Genomic DNA, 17,236 nt, shown 5'->3' on the forward strand with positions numbered 1-17,236 from the left:
TGCATAGAAACACTCTGCATCTGTATCATGTCCAACAATAATCCTACATTCATTCATAGGTAAAAGCCATTTAGTTTGAGAACACAATTATTGTCCTGCTACCCTGCTACTTCCAGATTCTTACAGATTTTTTCCTCCACACTTGCATCTGAATTACATTTGTTTTCCCTTCAGCATCAGCATAAACTTCCTCTATATCTGTACTTGGTATCTCCTTTAAAAGTTCAAAAACTGAAAAGCTTCCTTTTCAGTCCTTTTCCTCTAGCAAATGTCCTTTTGCCTTGTAGTTTTTTCATTTTCAAATCATGAGGTCCCTTGAAAACTTACGATAAAGTCCCAAAATACATAAAAGTAGGAAGGAAGAGACAGTATGTTCCAGTTTTCCTTCTAAGAAAAGAACGTTAAATCCAAATTCATAAAACAACTATCCACTTGAAAGATTAAGGAAACAAAAAGTTCTCCTTACCTCTAGATTCATGGAACTCCAGCGTAACATGTGCATCGAATCCAAGGCTGAAGTAATTATTGAAGACATTGAGAGGGAGCTGTAATTGGATAATAAAAAAACATGTAAAAATAACACAAATGAAATGGTCCATGACACATCAGAAATTAACTACCTCAAACCTAAGAAGAAAGTGGAACGTACCAAAGCAATCTTGTATGCACAAGATTGCTTTGAAGGTTAATAACGTCTTGTGGAACATTATCAGACACAAACAGCCAAAAAAAACCCCATATCTACAGTGCTTTATAATCATATATGTGTTCAAGTCCCAGACAAGAAGCCTTAATTCTATTTAGGACACATGAGACTAGGAAGAGGACATTTGGCCTCTTCACCGTTCCACACACCCAATAGAGCTGGAAATTTTATCTGAGAAGAAAACTGTGCACAGACCCATTTTTTTTTAAGGATTAACACTTTCAACACCTCCAATCCAAATGGCATATTACTAGAAACGTGATCCTCTCACAGAAGAATGTTCACATTCTTCAACAATCAAGGTACACTAATGAAGATTTTATGGAGACCTACGCACAAAGAAGTTAAACACAAAAATACACTACACCTTGCCAGAAAGTAGGAAATAGTATACATTAGCAAAATCCTAAGGAAAAACAACTCTACATCCTGTTTTTAGTTTTGTCTAGTTTAGGAATGGATGGTAGTCACAGGGTTGCTTCTCCTGCCAGCTTAACTAGAGTTAAAAAAAACACACAATGACCTTTCAGATAAAATGTTACGGATTTTTTTCCCAGGATTCAGTTCTTGAGATAAATGTTCAATGCATGGAAGTTACAAAGAACAAACAAATAAATGGCTGGCATGCATTACATTTCATGTGGATTAGAAAGCACTGACGCATGAAAAGGGCAAAATGAAGAGATGCACCTAAAGAATTAAGTTTCAGAGCTTCCCCAATCATGCAGCTTATGAAGTAACCCAGAGATGCTCTTCAGCGTCTTATAGTCTCCCTCGGAAAAAGAAGGTTCTAACCTTACGTGCCCCGTCCTCCAGTTCATCCTGTGGCAAATCAGGGTTGCGTTCAACCTGGAGATTCCAGCGGTCCAGCTGGACAATGGTCCCATCTTCTACATGGCACAGGATCTTGGACACTGGCTCATCTGTGTAACCCTGACAGCAGAGGGAATGTTACTAGAGCATCAGCCATCAATAGTGAATGTAAAACAAGTCAGTCACCTGTCAGACCTCTCTCCTTTCACAGGAGGCCTAAACACCATAGGTTTAAAATGCCAGACCAAATATTCCTAAGAGCACCTCAAAATATTGCTAAATTTTGATATATCAAGCATTTTAACAAGCCATTACTGAGATTCATAAGCAAAGCAAGGCCATAGGCAGAGGAAGAGAAAGTCCATTTGCCTTGCCTGGAATAACTCCAGTGGTATATTTAAGGAGAAATACAGAAAAATAAAGTTTAAACTATGGTTAAATTAGAAGTCTACACATCCTCCTCACTACTTGAACTGAAATACTAGGCAGATACATCCATGTACACTTTTATTACAACCACATTGTTAGTAACTGAAGACCCCAGATTGGAAGTTGAACCAAGCCACTGTGCCTAGCTGAGACAGACCTCAGACACAAACTTGCCTGTTAGTTTAGCTGAAATTCCACACCCTACACAACTAAATCAGAACAGCAATTTGAGAGCCTACACGTATGAGTACCCTAGTCATTCCTTACCCCACCCCAGTTGAGGGTGCGGGCAAGGTCATTCCCAGTGCCAAGCGGAAGGACAGCCACAGGAGGTGGGGGGCTGAGTTGCAGCTCATCAAGGATGGAGAGGATCCAGCCCACCTACAAAACGAGAAATGCAGAGAATTGTTAGTCAGGAAAACTAAAAGTGACAAAAAAAAAAGGAAAAAGATATGTTGATCCTATCCTCTTTATAGAAAAGATCAAATAGACAGAAAAATTCAGTGTTTTTGAAATTTAACTGCCCTATCTGAGGTTTCACCTTTCAGAGAATAAGTACAGCAGTTCTCATTAAACTCCTGTGCAAGTAGAAGCAATAGTGTGTAAACACCAGTCATCTTTCACATCACACAGGAAAGGGATCAAGTAAGTTCCTGTTCTTCAAGAAGGAAATGAAAACACACAGAATTACATGTGGTATTATATGGCTGCCTAAATATCACTCTGAAAAATACTATGTGTAAAAAGGAAAGAATAATATGGACAATTCAAGATTTTTTTATTATTATTATTGCTGTTATGCTAAAAGAAACTAAACCTCTGACACCTATTCTGAATAAAGATGAAAGAGATACATTAAAACAACATGGTATCTCAGAGTGTGTCTTGGAATAGAGGGTCCAAATGAAGACAAGCAAGGGCTTAGACTCCCATTCTCCAGACAAGAGACCTTAGTGCTGAATTATTTCACTCAGTGAAAAGGATAATTGCATATATATATACATACATTACAGTCATATGTATACACATACACATATATATGGAGAGTAGTCTACTAGTAATTGATACTAAAATAAAAGACAGTCTTGTAATGCTCAAGGTTGAATGTTTTAGATTGGAGGAACAAATCTGTCTTCTGTATTGTAAGATCTTAGCTGTTTTGGAGAGTTAATTCTCTCACCTGTTCATATTCTGGACTATATAAAACTTCCAAATAGAAATCTAGGAAGAAGGAACAAATTTCTGTAAAACATTTTAAATGGTAACTTCCAAGAAGGTAAAGAATTGTTGCTGAAAATATTATAAAATCTTTTTTTTTTTTTTAAGTGAGAATAGTTTTAAAAATATTCCTGTTTTCTTACAGCAAGAGTTTCAATTTGTAAAAGAATCTATGCTGTAGTTTTCCAGAGGTCAGTGTTCAAAGATGCAATCTCTACTGTAAATGTGAGTTTTTCAATAAGATAGAAAATTGAAACCCTAACTGCATTTAGACAGGATTTTTCCTACCATCAACTAATATTTCTATGATTTTGAATAGATTCTTAACCAGCTTCACAGAAGGCACCCAGCATAACACAGACATTGGGAAGAGTTGAAATTTGAAGGACTACAGGTGGCTTGACAAATACAGCAACCACCCTGCTTATTCACTGTTCTAGGGTATGTCTTTCTTCATGTCTCTTGATGGATAAATTTTATGTAAGTAGCATTTATCAGACAGTTATTTATCATAATCAATTATGCAATTATTAAGGCATTCATCTGGGATGTGATCTCATATTGCAGCTTATTGTCTGACAATAGTCATCCAAATCATTAATACCTCTCCTGAATTTAGATGTCACCCAAGGTACTAAAGTAAAGCACAGGCATCACGGTAGGACTAGTAGCAGAGTCTTTAAGGGATTTTCAGAGGTAAGAACTTTCTTCAAAATAGCTGTTCTTCAGTATTGATACCAGAAGGCAGAATTAAAGAATCCCGATAACTTCATTCAGGCCAAGACTTCTTGAAAAGTTTTTTGTCATCAGCTCTTTGTCATTGCTACTGACTTAATCTGTACACCTGTGCCTCAGCCTCCCACTGATACAGGTAAATTACAACTACCACATTTGTAAACATTTTTTTTTATTGATATAAATTAGTAATTTGAAGTTTCTGTGTAAGTACATTTCTATTTATCTTAAGGTTATTTCTAAACCTTACATATTAGCTTCACAATCAAGAATGACACAGACTACTATTATCCTGTAAACAGAAAGCTCTTGACTGCTTTGAAAGCAAAGCCCAGGAAAAGAACAGCATGCAGAGATGATGGAAAACTTACAATAAGTTCTGATTCACCTCAATTAACCAAAGTAACATCTGGTCTCATTGAATATTCAATAAGTCCATTTGAGCCAGATTTTTCTTTTCTAGATGTAATGGCTTTGGGAATAGCTAGATATTAATTTGCTTCAAACTAAGCAGCAGCCGCAAAGCTAATAGCGGAGAGCTGCTCGTACTAATGAGAATGTGCTGCCACCTGCCGCTGGTATTGCTCGGCAAAGGGAAAACAAAGGATGGCCAGACTATATAGAGTTGCATTAATTTCTATTTTCATATTTTTGAGACTATTTTGTTCTCCCATTAAAATATTGACTTCCTCAGGTGGAAGAAAAACACATTCAGAAACAGACTGAAAAACTTATTTGCAAATACCTTGCAAATCTCTCAAGAAAAGTTCAAATTCAGTTAACAGTAGTGTCTTACTTTCTCAGGTACAATAGTTTAATTACAGGGCTTTTTCATTACTCTCTGGTATTAATAACTCCTTCAGCTGGGGTTTTAAAAGAACTCACAGAAGCTGAACATAAAGATCCCTCAGGAATTCACAGAGAGGTGAGTTAATGGTGGGGAATCCAACACACTACAAAACCAAAAAACAAACCAAAACTCTCCATGCACTAAACATCTACATATATCTATCCTGGTCAGGCACTGCACGTTGCAAACAGTAATGCATTCTCCTAATGAAGATTCTCCTCCCTGGCGAGGTTACATCTAGGGTACTGTGCCTAGTTCTGGGCTTCCCAGGTCAAGAGGGATAGGAAACTTCTGGAAAGAGTCCAGTGAAGGGCTACCAAGCTGATCAGGTGACTGGAGCATCTTCCTTATGAGGAAAGCCTATGAGAACTGGGGCTGTTTAGTCTAAAGAGGAGGAGATTGGGGAGGGGGTGGGGAATCTCATTAATATTTACAAATATCTAAATGGTGGATGTCAGAAGGTTGGGGCATCACTTTTTTTTGTTGTACCCAGTGACAGGACAAGAGGTAATGGAAAAAAAGCTGAAACACAAAAAGTTCCATTTAAACATAAGGAAAAACTATTTTACTGTGAGGGTGAGGGAACCCTGGCACAGGCTGCCCAGGGAGGGTGTGGAGTCTCCTCTCGAGATTTTCAGGAGCCACCTGCACACATTCCTGTGTTACCTGATCTCAGTGAACCTGTGTTAGCAGGGGGATTGGACTAGATCTCTAAAGATTTCTTCCAATCCCTACCATTCTGTGATACTTATGTTACAAACTAATCAAATACATGTTTGAGGAACAGAACTTTGAGATTAAACATGAATTTTTCAACTGTATTTAAGCACCTAGTGGCACAGACTGAGATTTACAATACTCATAAGTACTGGAAAGAGTAATTCAGTTGTCATATCTCCATGACCACTGATGGCCTCCAGACCTTGAACTGCAGACCCTGTCTCCAATCGAATGTGCCTAAATCCTTTAAAAGATTTGACCCTATCACTTATTCAAGAACATACAGCAGTTCAGTAGCAAAGTACTAAACCTGGATCTGCCAGATCCCATGCTAGTAGTATGACCAATCCAATACCTTTCCCTGACAAATATTTTGTAAAGAAAGCAAGGAAACTCATTTTCTTTAGGCACAGAGGAGACTCTTTTTGACTGTGCTTAGACATCATGGAGAAAGTAAGAGGAAAAAGCAGCAATTAAGATTTAATGTCTGCCAAATGCTGACTTTACATAGACTTGAGGGTCTAGCAAGTTAAGACGAGGCCCAGCAAAGTAACTGACCCCATCACCATGTAGGCTGGGCCATACAGAAAATTAAAAACAAGATTTCACAAATGTGAAGTGCATTACTGACTTTGCAGTCATCACAAGGTGGGAAACTCACAAATGAGAGGAATTTAAATCACTTGACAGATGACCATGGGACTTCCAGGTGCTGGGCACTTACCGTCCCATCCCCACCGCAGGCCAGGATCCGCAGGTTTGGCACTTTTCTGTACAGTTCCAGTCTGGCCAGGGGAGGGAATTGGAGATGGAGGGGAAGGAAAGAAAGTCAGAACAATAATGCACACACAATTTATGCATTTTGCTGAGTGACAGTTTAACCACCACTGAGTGCATTTTCAAATATTCATTACTAAGGATGTGAGTGGAGGTGGGGGCAAAAAAACAAATATTGAAATCTGCAGATTTAGCAAAAGCCTCAGCAGGGAGGAGGAATCAGCCCTGACAGTTGCAGGCAGCATTGGCCTCAACCCAGCCTGACCACTGTGTCACTTCACATCTTCACACACAGAAAACCACTAGGAAACAGTAAAACAGTTGGGGAGCACCTGCAGAGACATATTTGATCAGTTTAGCATGTTCCCATGCTACATCTGAGAGACTAGATTCTCATGTTCCCTCTGGACTTGACAAAGTATTTAATTTTTATCTTATCCTAAAGCAAAAAAAAATAGTAAACATTGATGTTTTAAATAAAATGTACTGTTCCTCATCAAGAATCGTTGGGTCACTGTTCTGAAGCACGTAGAAGATGACATGACAGCTTCTTTAACTAGTATCTATTTTTTTAACACCACAGAAGGCAAGAATGTCTAATAGATTTTTTTTTCTTTGAGTATCTGATTGAAGGAACCAATAGGAGAGCCAAGAAAAACCACCTGTTGAAGATCTCCTCCTTCAGTTGCATTGAAGTGAAGAATAACTAAATATTTCATTATGCCATGTATAGAAACCTGGAGGCAGCCCCACCTTATTGTAACAGTCAGCCGTCAGGGAACAGTCAGGCACTGGGATCAGCAGCAAGTCTGTCTTGAAGCCATGTGGAACTGGCTCTGCCTGACATGGGGGCAGCTCCTGATCTCTTCTCAAAGAAGCCACCATTGCAGACTTCCTCACCCAGTACCATTAGCTGAATAAGTAAACCCCATACAAAGTTTACTAATCTAAGCTACACCTTTTTCCACTTTCATGATCAGAGAAGAATTATGGTCCACAGTGCCAAAGGCTTGAGAACTTACGCATCTCTTGGCCCTTCCTGAGAGAGATCAAAGACTTGGCGTGGATTCAAATACCACATAAACATTTGGAGAACCTTCGTGCCCTGAGAAGAGAGAGAGACAAAAAAGACAAATAAACAAAGGCAGGCAAATTATGAGTAGTTTAATAATTACCAGAAATAATAGTATTCATTATTCACTATTTCTGGATTGCTTTTCTTTCTTCTGCATTTTATAAAGCAAACATAGACCAAGAAGAAGAGAAACAAGAAGGTGGTCTAGTAGAGGACTGCTCTGTAGAATAGCACCTGCAAGTCTGGGCAGTGTGCACATGCATACATGTAGACTAAATTTAACAACACTCATCACTAATGGTTGATAAGAACAGTTATTTGAGGGTCAAACCAAAGGTTCAGTTCACACAACAGCCTGTTCTCTTGCCTGACACCATTTGCAACAAGAAGAAACCTCTGTTGTCCCACATCACCTTCAGTTATCCATGAAATCAAGAAGTGGAACTAGCCTGTGGCAAATTCACCATTATATTGAACAGTGTCCTGCCCCACATTCGAGCAATGGCATTGCTTTGACCTTCACCTTTACCATCATGAACATTCATACCTGTACCCCTCTACCATCTACTAGAGCAGGACTCGAGGACTGTGCACTACCGCTGCACCAATGTTCCTTCCCTCAGTGCAATGTGGTCAGCTCACCACCCAAAGATACAAATTCTGCTTTATCAAATTCTTGGTTCATTTTCCAGACATTCACTTTCCATCCTTTGCACTATGCCCAAACACAAAGTTGCAGGATCTCTTACTAGCAAAAGAGGACTAAGAATGCTATGGGGCAAGCTTGTACTCCAAGGTAAGTCACAAATGCCTTTCAGAAATGGCCAGGAGGCTTCAAGTCAGAAATTATCAGTGACTCCCCCTTCTGAGAGATGGCTCTTCTGTCTGACACCTTTCCCTAAGTGTAGAAATAGCAACAGCAGTCAAAGAGTCCAGGAAAAATAGTATAACAGAGAAAGTAAATGTGATGTTTGCTGTGGGTATTCTCCCAGCCTCAGTTACTCACAGAACTCTTGAGACAGAGAAGAGCACAGAAGTTTAGCAACCATTCCAGTTTTGTTTTCTGAATCTCTCCTTCAACTCAAGTGAACTTTTAGCCTCCACAACATCCTATGTCAACGAGTTTTCACAGTTGAACTACACACTGTGAGAAGGATCAACTTTTTGTTGTTTTGTCTTAGAAGTTCCATTTAATATCCTCCCTAATGCTTCCAATAGAGGTGAAAGAGCAGAAGCTATGCTATTCTCCATGCTTTTTAGGGCTCTGTTGTATCTTGCATTAATTTTTTCAACTAGAAGGCCTTGTTTATCTCAAAGTACTCAGATTATTTGATTTTCAAAAAGTGGCAGAACTAATCTGGAAAACATTCACTTGAATAAATTTTAATGCCAAGAACCCCAAGAAAGGAGTCTGTTGCATGTTAATCACTGAAACTTAGTTCTCTGTGGTACAAGACCAGTAATGATTTCTTAAATGCCGTAGTAATCTGTCATTTCACATTCACTAATTTCACCAGGCTTTCCTTGTAAACTTAAACCACTTTTTTTATAAAAGTCTAAGACTTCATTGGCACTTAACTTTTCTGTGGAAAGATGAAGTCTTCTAAAAAAATCTCTTAACTATCATTCTAGATTCCTTTCAGGAATCTGAAGATAGGAATACAACTGGTCAAATACTAAAGTCTCTGTTCCATCCATCCATCCAATCCCACCAAAGTGACAAAGATATTCGACAGCAAGAACCTGTTACAAGAACTGCAGTTCAGGCATAGAATTTTGCTTATCTTACTGACCAAGAAGTAGTATCATTTGCACAAGAACTGCTTTTAAACTGAAATTTTGTGACCTGTATCCAGATGATGTTCTTACCTGATTCCCTCCACTTTTTGGATTGACAAAAACCAGCAGCGGCTTCATGAGTGGAGAAGAGATAGGCTTTATCACAAATGGCCGACCTTTGTTTTCCTGAGAAAGAGAAGTAAAAAATAGCTTTAGTACAAGCTATATAAGTTTCTCTGGCATAATACATGCAGGAGATCCAGCCTAGCTATGACAAAACTACCTCAGGGACTAGAATAATACAGCCATGTTAATGCGGTACTCAGCTGGGTCTAACTTATCCATCTGAGACAACCGAGTAAGAAAATAAGAGGAGAAGGGAAGGGAATCACTTCAGGATAGCATAAAGCTACTTTAAATTTTTACTCAGTTTTTTCCTAAAAAGGCAACTATTCACATAGCACTAAAAATGTGCTATTTCTAATATGACCAATTTTCCAATGGAAAATAGAATGAGATAAGCTACTTATCTCTTATTTAATTAATTCTAACAGACAAGTTCTCTCAGCAGTTATTTGCAGATGATCTGCTCTTGAATTTTTGGCCTTGGCATCCTCATACCTTTGAACAAATGCCACAGGTCAAACATGACATGTCAATGAGAAAGCTGTTTGCCTCTGTATTCCCTAAACCTGCAGGACACTAGAAAGCCCAGTAGGAAGGCTCTCTGCTGGGCTGTGGCAGACATTCAAGTTTCTAGTCTGCAGTCCTCCTACCACTCCAGTGAAGACCTTAATCAAAGAGCCCTGGTGATGCAGAAGTAACTCTCTTCACCTCTCCCATCATCTATATAAATAATCTATCATGCAAGGTTTGGAAACAAGGTCTTCTATAAGCTATGGTAAATCAAACCATCAGATCATTCATCTGTTTTCCTCTCTCTGGCCCCATGTCCATTTTGACACAATATGTTCATTATGAGATCTCCTGAGACTGATACCCTTAAACTGAACAAACTCTTGCATCAGTGCGCCCAACATGGATTTTGCAACCACAGTTTCACAGTGCCGCTCTGCTTAGTGGAAACCGAGGGTCTGAATTTAGCCTTTTACACCCCAAGGGATGTTTCATTAGGCTGCTGATCCTTATCAAGCCTGGTATGTGTCTTCTTGAAAAAAAATAACTCAGCAAATATAATTTCTCATACAAGTTTCATCAAAATTGATCTCTTAGCACAGCAAATTCAATAGCATGGAATTTTCCAGTGGAAAAAAGGTATTAAACGGTGCAGTAAATAAAATTAAAGTCTGCTTTTAGGCATTTGAACAAAAGGAGTCTGATTTCCAAAGCACTGAGTACCTACTTCATTGCCTCTTTTGCTGGCTTTTCTTTTAAAAGACGTTCTCTTCTTTCGTCGTGTTGAAGTCTTTAATGAGTTCTACGTCAGAACAAAAAAGAATACATGAAAAGTAAAACAAAATTTAAAAGACAGGTCCAGACAGAGCCCCTTTACGAAGCTCTTCCATGCATGTCCACTTGGAGAATGATAAGATTATCTGACACATGCTCGAGATTTAAATTACATGCGCTGCATGCTTTACACTTCTACGCCACCGTTTATGGAGAAAGCCACACACGGAAACCAGACTGGTGCTTTGGAACTGGAAACTTTCCCACGCTGTGAGGGGGAAAAAAGATCAGATGCTCCCATAGACTCACATAACACCACATGTTGTACCTGCCAACCCTCCCAATAGGGGTAGGAGACGCCCGTTTCCCCTTCGGGGCTCCAGTCTCCTGCCCAATCAGGCTCGTCTCCTGGTATGGAGACCACCTGCATAAAGATGTAATAAAAAACATGATAAATGAGATATTTTTCATGTTTTTTCCAGGAAAGAAAACAATAAGTTTTAGCTCTGGCAACCATTATGACTCAACATAACATAGGCCACTGTGGCATATGATGCTGGCACTGTGTAGTCAGTTCCAGCCTATCAAGAAACTTGTGTGATCATTTGCTAAGGAACAAACTGAATTGTTGACATTTAAGGTTTTAGGCGAGGGGAACATTTGCGGTGATTTTGTTTGGGGTGTTTTGTGGGTTTTTTTTAATACTAATATCACTTAACTACATGGAAAAAGAACCCACATAAAACTGCTCTTATTTTTTGCAAAACCTATTAAAATAGTACTTGCAACACCACTATTCTCCAGGCTGGCAATAGTCTGCTTAGTGATACTGACTCATAGGGTATCCAAGGGTGATACAAACAGTCCAAAAAGAGGAATTTTTAGTTTTAATTATTGTAATTCAGTAACTGAAGTCATACCTGCAGGAAACTCAAACCTTCTCCATATGATTGAAATGTGTTACAGGAAATACTGTGACTACTTTCTCAGCTTCTCAACTTCCAGTCTAGCTATCGCGAGGAAATAAATTAATATAGGGAATTAGAAGAAAGTTTATTTTTTCTTTTGTATGGCTTCAAGATCCACTCAGCTCATCAAAAAGTTCATTTCTGACATATCCTTATTCAAAAGCATAACACTAATGAAAAAATGACCAGAGATCATCAAATTTGTAAGCAGTGATGTCTATCCTTAATCCTGCCTGCTAGCCAACACCGACAAGAATAGCCACCTTATTCTGTTTAGCACCTAACGGTTGCTTCCAGAATTTCAAGACTTCAGACACACCAGATACAGAAATCAATGCTCCCACACCTCTGAGAAGAAAGCTAATAATTATCCTACTCAAATACCTAAAGACACTGTCCTTTTTCACCCGGATCAAGAGAAGTCTGCTATAAACCACAAGATCCAGAGCTTTTTGTCACCTCTAAATATTCCTTGTAGACCAGGATATAGCCATGCCTTGTTGCTTACCGAAAATATTGAAGACAGCTCTGTAGAGCAATTACAGGACATTTACTCTTTTAGACCGTATTTTGAGAAACCTCCTAAAGTGTTTCTACTTGTCCATACTCCGATACAACGTGGTCTTAGAAGCATAATAAACCACAAACACTGTACTACCTACAGAAATGCACTGGCAACATCGCCTGCCTGGTCTTTCATTGCCGTAACTCAGTGATCAGATTGACTGCAGACAAACATCTTTATGTCAACAGAAAGGTACAATACATTACTCTCAAATATGCCTCCTATGAGGGTCTTGCTGTGGTTCCTCAGCAGTTCTCTGATGAAGGTTTCTCCTTGGAGTGGGGCAAAACACAGGACAGAGAGATCTAGTCTATCTACAGACTGGCCAGTGGTCTGATGAAAAGCCAGAAGCATATCAAGCCTGTGCTTCAGTCTCTCCAGGTGTAAAATTCAAGAATTTTATCCTGTTACTAAAGTGTAGTGAATTCTGCTGGCAAATATTAGTCCATAGCTCAAGTTAGATATTATACTAGGCAAGTATTTAACTGTACCTCTGGAATAAGGATTGTACTTGCTATTCTACCTTCACAATGGGTGGACCTAAGCCCAGTAAGGTTATGGCAAGGGCAAAGACAGTTCAGTAAGATCCTGACTAATATTAAAAGAATAATTTAAAGACCATTTAAATGTATTTGTCTTCAAATCACCTTATAACGTATCTTTTCTTCTCTGTGGGAAGGGTGGGAAGAGGTATACAGCTATATTAGTGAAAGTTTTACTCTAACTTTCTATTTATGATAACAACTATTTTCATTGCCCCATTCAAAAAGGCACTAAAATATGCTACATCACAACTACATTATTTCATTTTTTTTTTTAATTCTAAACATGCCTACACCTACAGTATTAAGAAAATATAAAGCTTCGCTCTGATGATTGCAACTGCATGTCCACAGCAGACAAAAGGCAAAAAAGCTGCTGAAACATATGCAGATTCTCTTTGGAAACATGCAGAAGAGTAACTGCTGAGAGTAATCATCAGTCTTTGCACATCAAAGTGAAGAAATGGATTCATACTACCTTATCCACATAACAAGGTGATGAGTATTTTAGAAACATATAATGTTATTCTTAAAAACATCTGTTAGCAAAGCATACCTTTAAGTGGGCACCATATGTAAATCCTAACTTGCCTCTAGAGAGGAAACCTCTCCTTTGTGGATGTTAGTTTGGCTATCTTCAAAAAGAGATTTTTGGTGTTATTGAATAGTCAATATAACTCTCAACAAGCTTAGCTAGATGAACAGAAGAACTGGAATCCTTCTTGTGTGGTGATGGGTGATATAAAGGTCACAAACTATCTCAAGAAAATCCAACAGATCTTTTCAGTCTTTTACTTCACAGCATTTAATTTTCTAAGGATTTTAGCATACTGGACTTCAAATGACTTAACGAATAACCTCTGGTAAGGTCAGTCTTCATTGTCTTCTAGTTGTGCACAAAACACCATCAGACAATCCATCTGCACTCAACAATTGAGGAAACAAAGAAATAAATCCAGAAATACAAATATTCACTAGCTCTTTTTCAAGGTCCTCAAAATAGGAGAAGAAAACATCATGTTTACTCACCTCAAACAGAAAAAAACTTGGAACAGTTAGTGCCTTTGTCTTCCCAAACAGAAGACAGACTGAATCAGCAGATACTGATCAGCCAGATTCTCCTTATTATCTACTTTTCTCCCACAGCATAAGCATATAGGAAGTCCATTCCTGAGCTAACATCACCTGGGCTACCAAACCTCACTTATAACAAAATACCACCAGTCAGAGTGATCTGCTTCCACAAACTAGGAGATAGAATTTATTTGAACCCTGGGAAATCAGAGCTGGTATCACAGTGTTGCTAACACAATACAGAAACACTGGAAATCCATGGAGAAGTCATAGAAGTGGTTCACATTATGAGTAACGTGAAATAGGTATTGGGAGTTCTCCATTCATGTAAATGAGTCATTACATACAGGGCTACCACCAATCTCAAGACATTTTAAATATTCTTCATCTTGCAATCAATTTGTTGCAAGAAGCAAAAGCTCCCCATGTAGAATGTAGGTTGTTAGCAGAGATTTGTCCTTAACCAATTACACCATGACATTTCACTAGCACAGCATTGTTGGTAATCAGATGGGGTGTGTGCTCTTTATTCAGTACCAATATCTGAAAGGTGGTGACCTGTATTGTACAAAATAAGCATGGAAAACCATTTTTGTAGCAAGGTAGGTTGAAATTCAAACTAAAAACCAAAGCAAGGCTTTGCTACAAAAAGCCATCTTATTTGCTTAAAAGAAAACAACCAACAAACAGGATGAAGGCACCACTAAAATCCATATCATATGACTAGGGAATTCAGTTCAGAAGTTGCCTGTGATCTATGTAAGTAGTTAATTAGAGCTGAGGAAATATTTTACAACAAAAAAGCTTCTAGCCAAATTTATTCTGATTGTGGAATATGTGAAAAACAGATTGCTGGTTACACATTTATTTAGTATTTGAATTTACGAGAATCTGTGAATATTTCGTTTGTATTTTGTGGACTGAAAGCAGTGACTATTTAATATTGTTTACCAAACATTCATAAAGGGCAAAGAGAATCATAATACACAGAAGAAGAGCTGGCCAGAAACAAGAGAAGAGAAAATATTTCCTAAAAAAAAAAAAAAATGAAGAAGAAATCAAGACTTCTGCCAAAAACCTGAAAACATCTGAAAGATGCATCAGTATTTTCTACAGCAATAATGATGCATTTCCCGGAACCAATACTGTAATGGGTGCTTTTATGAGGTTTAATGGAAATATGCCCAATACCTGTGCTAATATAATTTTGATCTAATGCTTCAATTATTCAAGATCAGATTTTTGCATGCTGCTGTTGATGAATTTCAAGGACTCAAGATGTGATATGTAGGGAATATTGAAGTACTTCCTCTCCACTCTGAACTCAGCCACACAAAGCTAACAGGTATTTTGGTTTAGAGTAACATTTTAAACCTTTTAAATAAAGGTCTTTCCCATAAATGCTAATTAGCTAGATCAGATTTTTTTGTTGTTGTTGTATTTTTCTGAAAAGTATTGGACAAGAAAGAAAATTCTCTAAAAATATTATAAGAAAGGTACCTTGATTTGGCCAAACGACAAATCAAAATCCCTAAAAGTAATTTAAAAAAAAATTAAATACAATTAAAAAGATTGAAGAAAGTATTCTTTTAGAAAGGTCAGACATGGATACATCTATCAAATACCACACAGGTGCTGAAAAGTAGCCAAGAAGATTAAGTCCCTGCTGAGGACTCTAACAGATTCTTCAATGAGAAAAGAAAAAAATATTTTCTTTGAGGAGGCTGAAGTAAAACTAACAGAGAAAAAAGAGAGTGAGGTGAAAAAATGCAAATGCCAAATAAAACTTATTTTCTCAGAGTGGAGGTGGCCAGGAATCTTGCCTGCTCTCTCTGGACTTACAAGGAGAAACAGCAGTCTCTTCAGTTGACTTTGATTACTGTTTTTCTCTCTCTCCCCCAACCACCTTGTCTTTAATATCCAGCTCAGTAGAAATGTTACTCATGCACAAATCTGACAGTCATATCCCTAGGCTGGAATTAAAAACTGAGCAGTGTCACAACTTAGACCTTTTTACAGTTTCATGTGAGTAATTTTGTCTTAGTGACTTGCCTACAGACAGAACTTCGACTTCTTGTTGACAATTGGGACACAGAGTTGAAAAGTCCTGAGTCACTTCCCAAGGATGGCCATGCTAACATTAAGAACCGTATATGACTACTCTATAAAGCCAGTGTCCTTGTTAGTGGAGGAAAATTACAAGAAAATGAGAGTAGGAAGTTTAAATATCCTACACATTATTAATATCAGAAAGCAATAGATTGTTTCAGTGCTTCTGAAATAAAGTTACCAGCATTTGACTCTGACATGCTCCATGTTTGACTGTTCCTTTCATCTCAATCTGGAGTGAAAACAGACTTTCAAAGAAAAAAAAACAAAAAAAACCAACTTCTTATATGATTTGAATCCTCTTAATTTTTGGCCAGCTCTCTTTTGGATTCCTTTTCTCCCTATCATGTTCATCAGTGAATTATTCTCTCCAAAACGTATCACATCCATTACAAAAGTTCTGAAGTCTACTGCTTGTTACCTGCAACTAAAAGAGTATGTGGGTTTACTACTGACATTCAGCAAGCACTGATGTAAGATACAAGTGTTTAAATGCAGTCACAGTCAATTCTTACTGCAGTTCAAGTGAATGTTTGTGAACAGTTTTCCCCTATATTTGCTCAGCTCTATTTAATGAAACATGCTTGACTGCCTACAACACAGGGGATTTCTTGCAGTATGCTCACTGAACTCACAGTTACAGGAACAAATCAGAGCAGGATTTGCTCAGAACAAAAGTCACATTTGCTGCTAATCATCCCAAATAGGGAAATCTACTGAAGGGCTGGATGGAGGGGCAGGAGGATACAGGTTCATAGTCACCATGGATGTATGCTGGGTTTCAGGGATAAACACAGGGTTGAACAAGCATGCTTTAGTGAAGGAGTACTGAGTGGCAAAGCCAGGTTGGCCCTGCACACCCATACAGCTTCAGAAACAAGACATCAGCATGCAGTTACCTGAGGTTTCTTCACCTTAATGATCCAGGTGGGAGGCACAATGACAGCAGCATGAGCCCCCAAGGAACATGGCTCCTCAATGTGATGTAGCATGAAACAGGTGACTTTGTTATGAAACTGGAAGAGAAAAGTAGAGTCAATAAGGGCAGCCAAGAAAGACAAAAGGAGAAGCACAAGAGAGGAAGAAGAGGATGCTGGTACAAAAACTAGAGCAACGTTCTCAAGTCCACCATCATGAAATCCTTCAAGTCATGGAGTTTAGTAAAACATGGCTGGGGAAGATGATCTTTAGTCATGTTCTCTTACAAAAAAAAACCACCAAGAAAACACCAAAACAAAACCAAAACAACTCAATCCCTCTTACTTAAACACATATCACAGCCTGAAGACCACAACCTAGTTTCATGCAGCTGTATGAGCTACCAGTAACAGGACATTGATGGGAAGTAGCCAGCAATTACGTTGTGCAGCAAGACTCTTCTCCTAGAGGACTCAAGTCAGCAAGGTGAAGTTATGGTTTCTTCAAACAAAAGAAACGGAAATGGCAAAACTGGGAGTGATTCACAA

At 38.4% G+C, this 17,236-nt stretch overlaps 1 protein-coding gene across 2 annotated transcripts in view; it reads right to left on the reverse strand.

Annotated features, from left to right (window-relative positions):
* The window catches only part of DGKI (diacylglycerol kinase iota), a 113,355-nt gene extending 96,578 nt beyond the window's left edge, over positions 1 to 16,777 (reverse strand). For both annotated transcript variants that reach the window (XM_061988896.1, XM_061988895.1), the window contains exons 1-8: positions 16,670 to 16,777; positions 10,466 to 10,540; positions 9,193 to 9,288; positions 7,271 to 7,353; positions 6,196 to 6,256; positions 2,216 to 2,329; positions 1,502 to 1,639; positions 467 to 545 (exon numbers count right to left, since the gene is read on the reverse strand). In XM_061988896.1, coding sequence (XP_061844880.1) covers positions 467 to 545; positions 1,502 to 1,639; positions 2,216 to 2,329; positions 6,196 to 6,256; positions 7,271 to 7,353; positions 9,193 to 9,288; positions 10,466 to 10,540; positions 16,670 to 16,762 — 739 coding nt within the window. In that variant the 5' untranslated portion in view covers positions 16,763 to 16,777. The remainder of the gene's footprint in view (positions 1 to 466; positions 546 to 1,501; positions 1,640 to 2,215; positions 2,330 to 6,195; positions 6,257 to 7,270; positions 7,354 to 9,192; positions 9,289 to 10,465; positions 10,541 to 16,669) is intronic.
* Between the last annotated feature and the right edge of the window lie 459 nt (positions 16,778 to 17,236).

Source organism: Colius striatus, chromosome 1 (assembly GCF_028858725.1).
Source record: "Colius striatus isolate bColStr4 chromosome 1, bColStr4.1.hap1, whole genome shotgun sequence".
Lineage (NCBI taxonomy): Eukaryota > Metazoa > Chordata > Aves > Coliiformes > Coliidae > Colius > Colius striatus.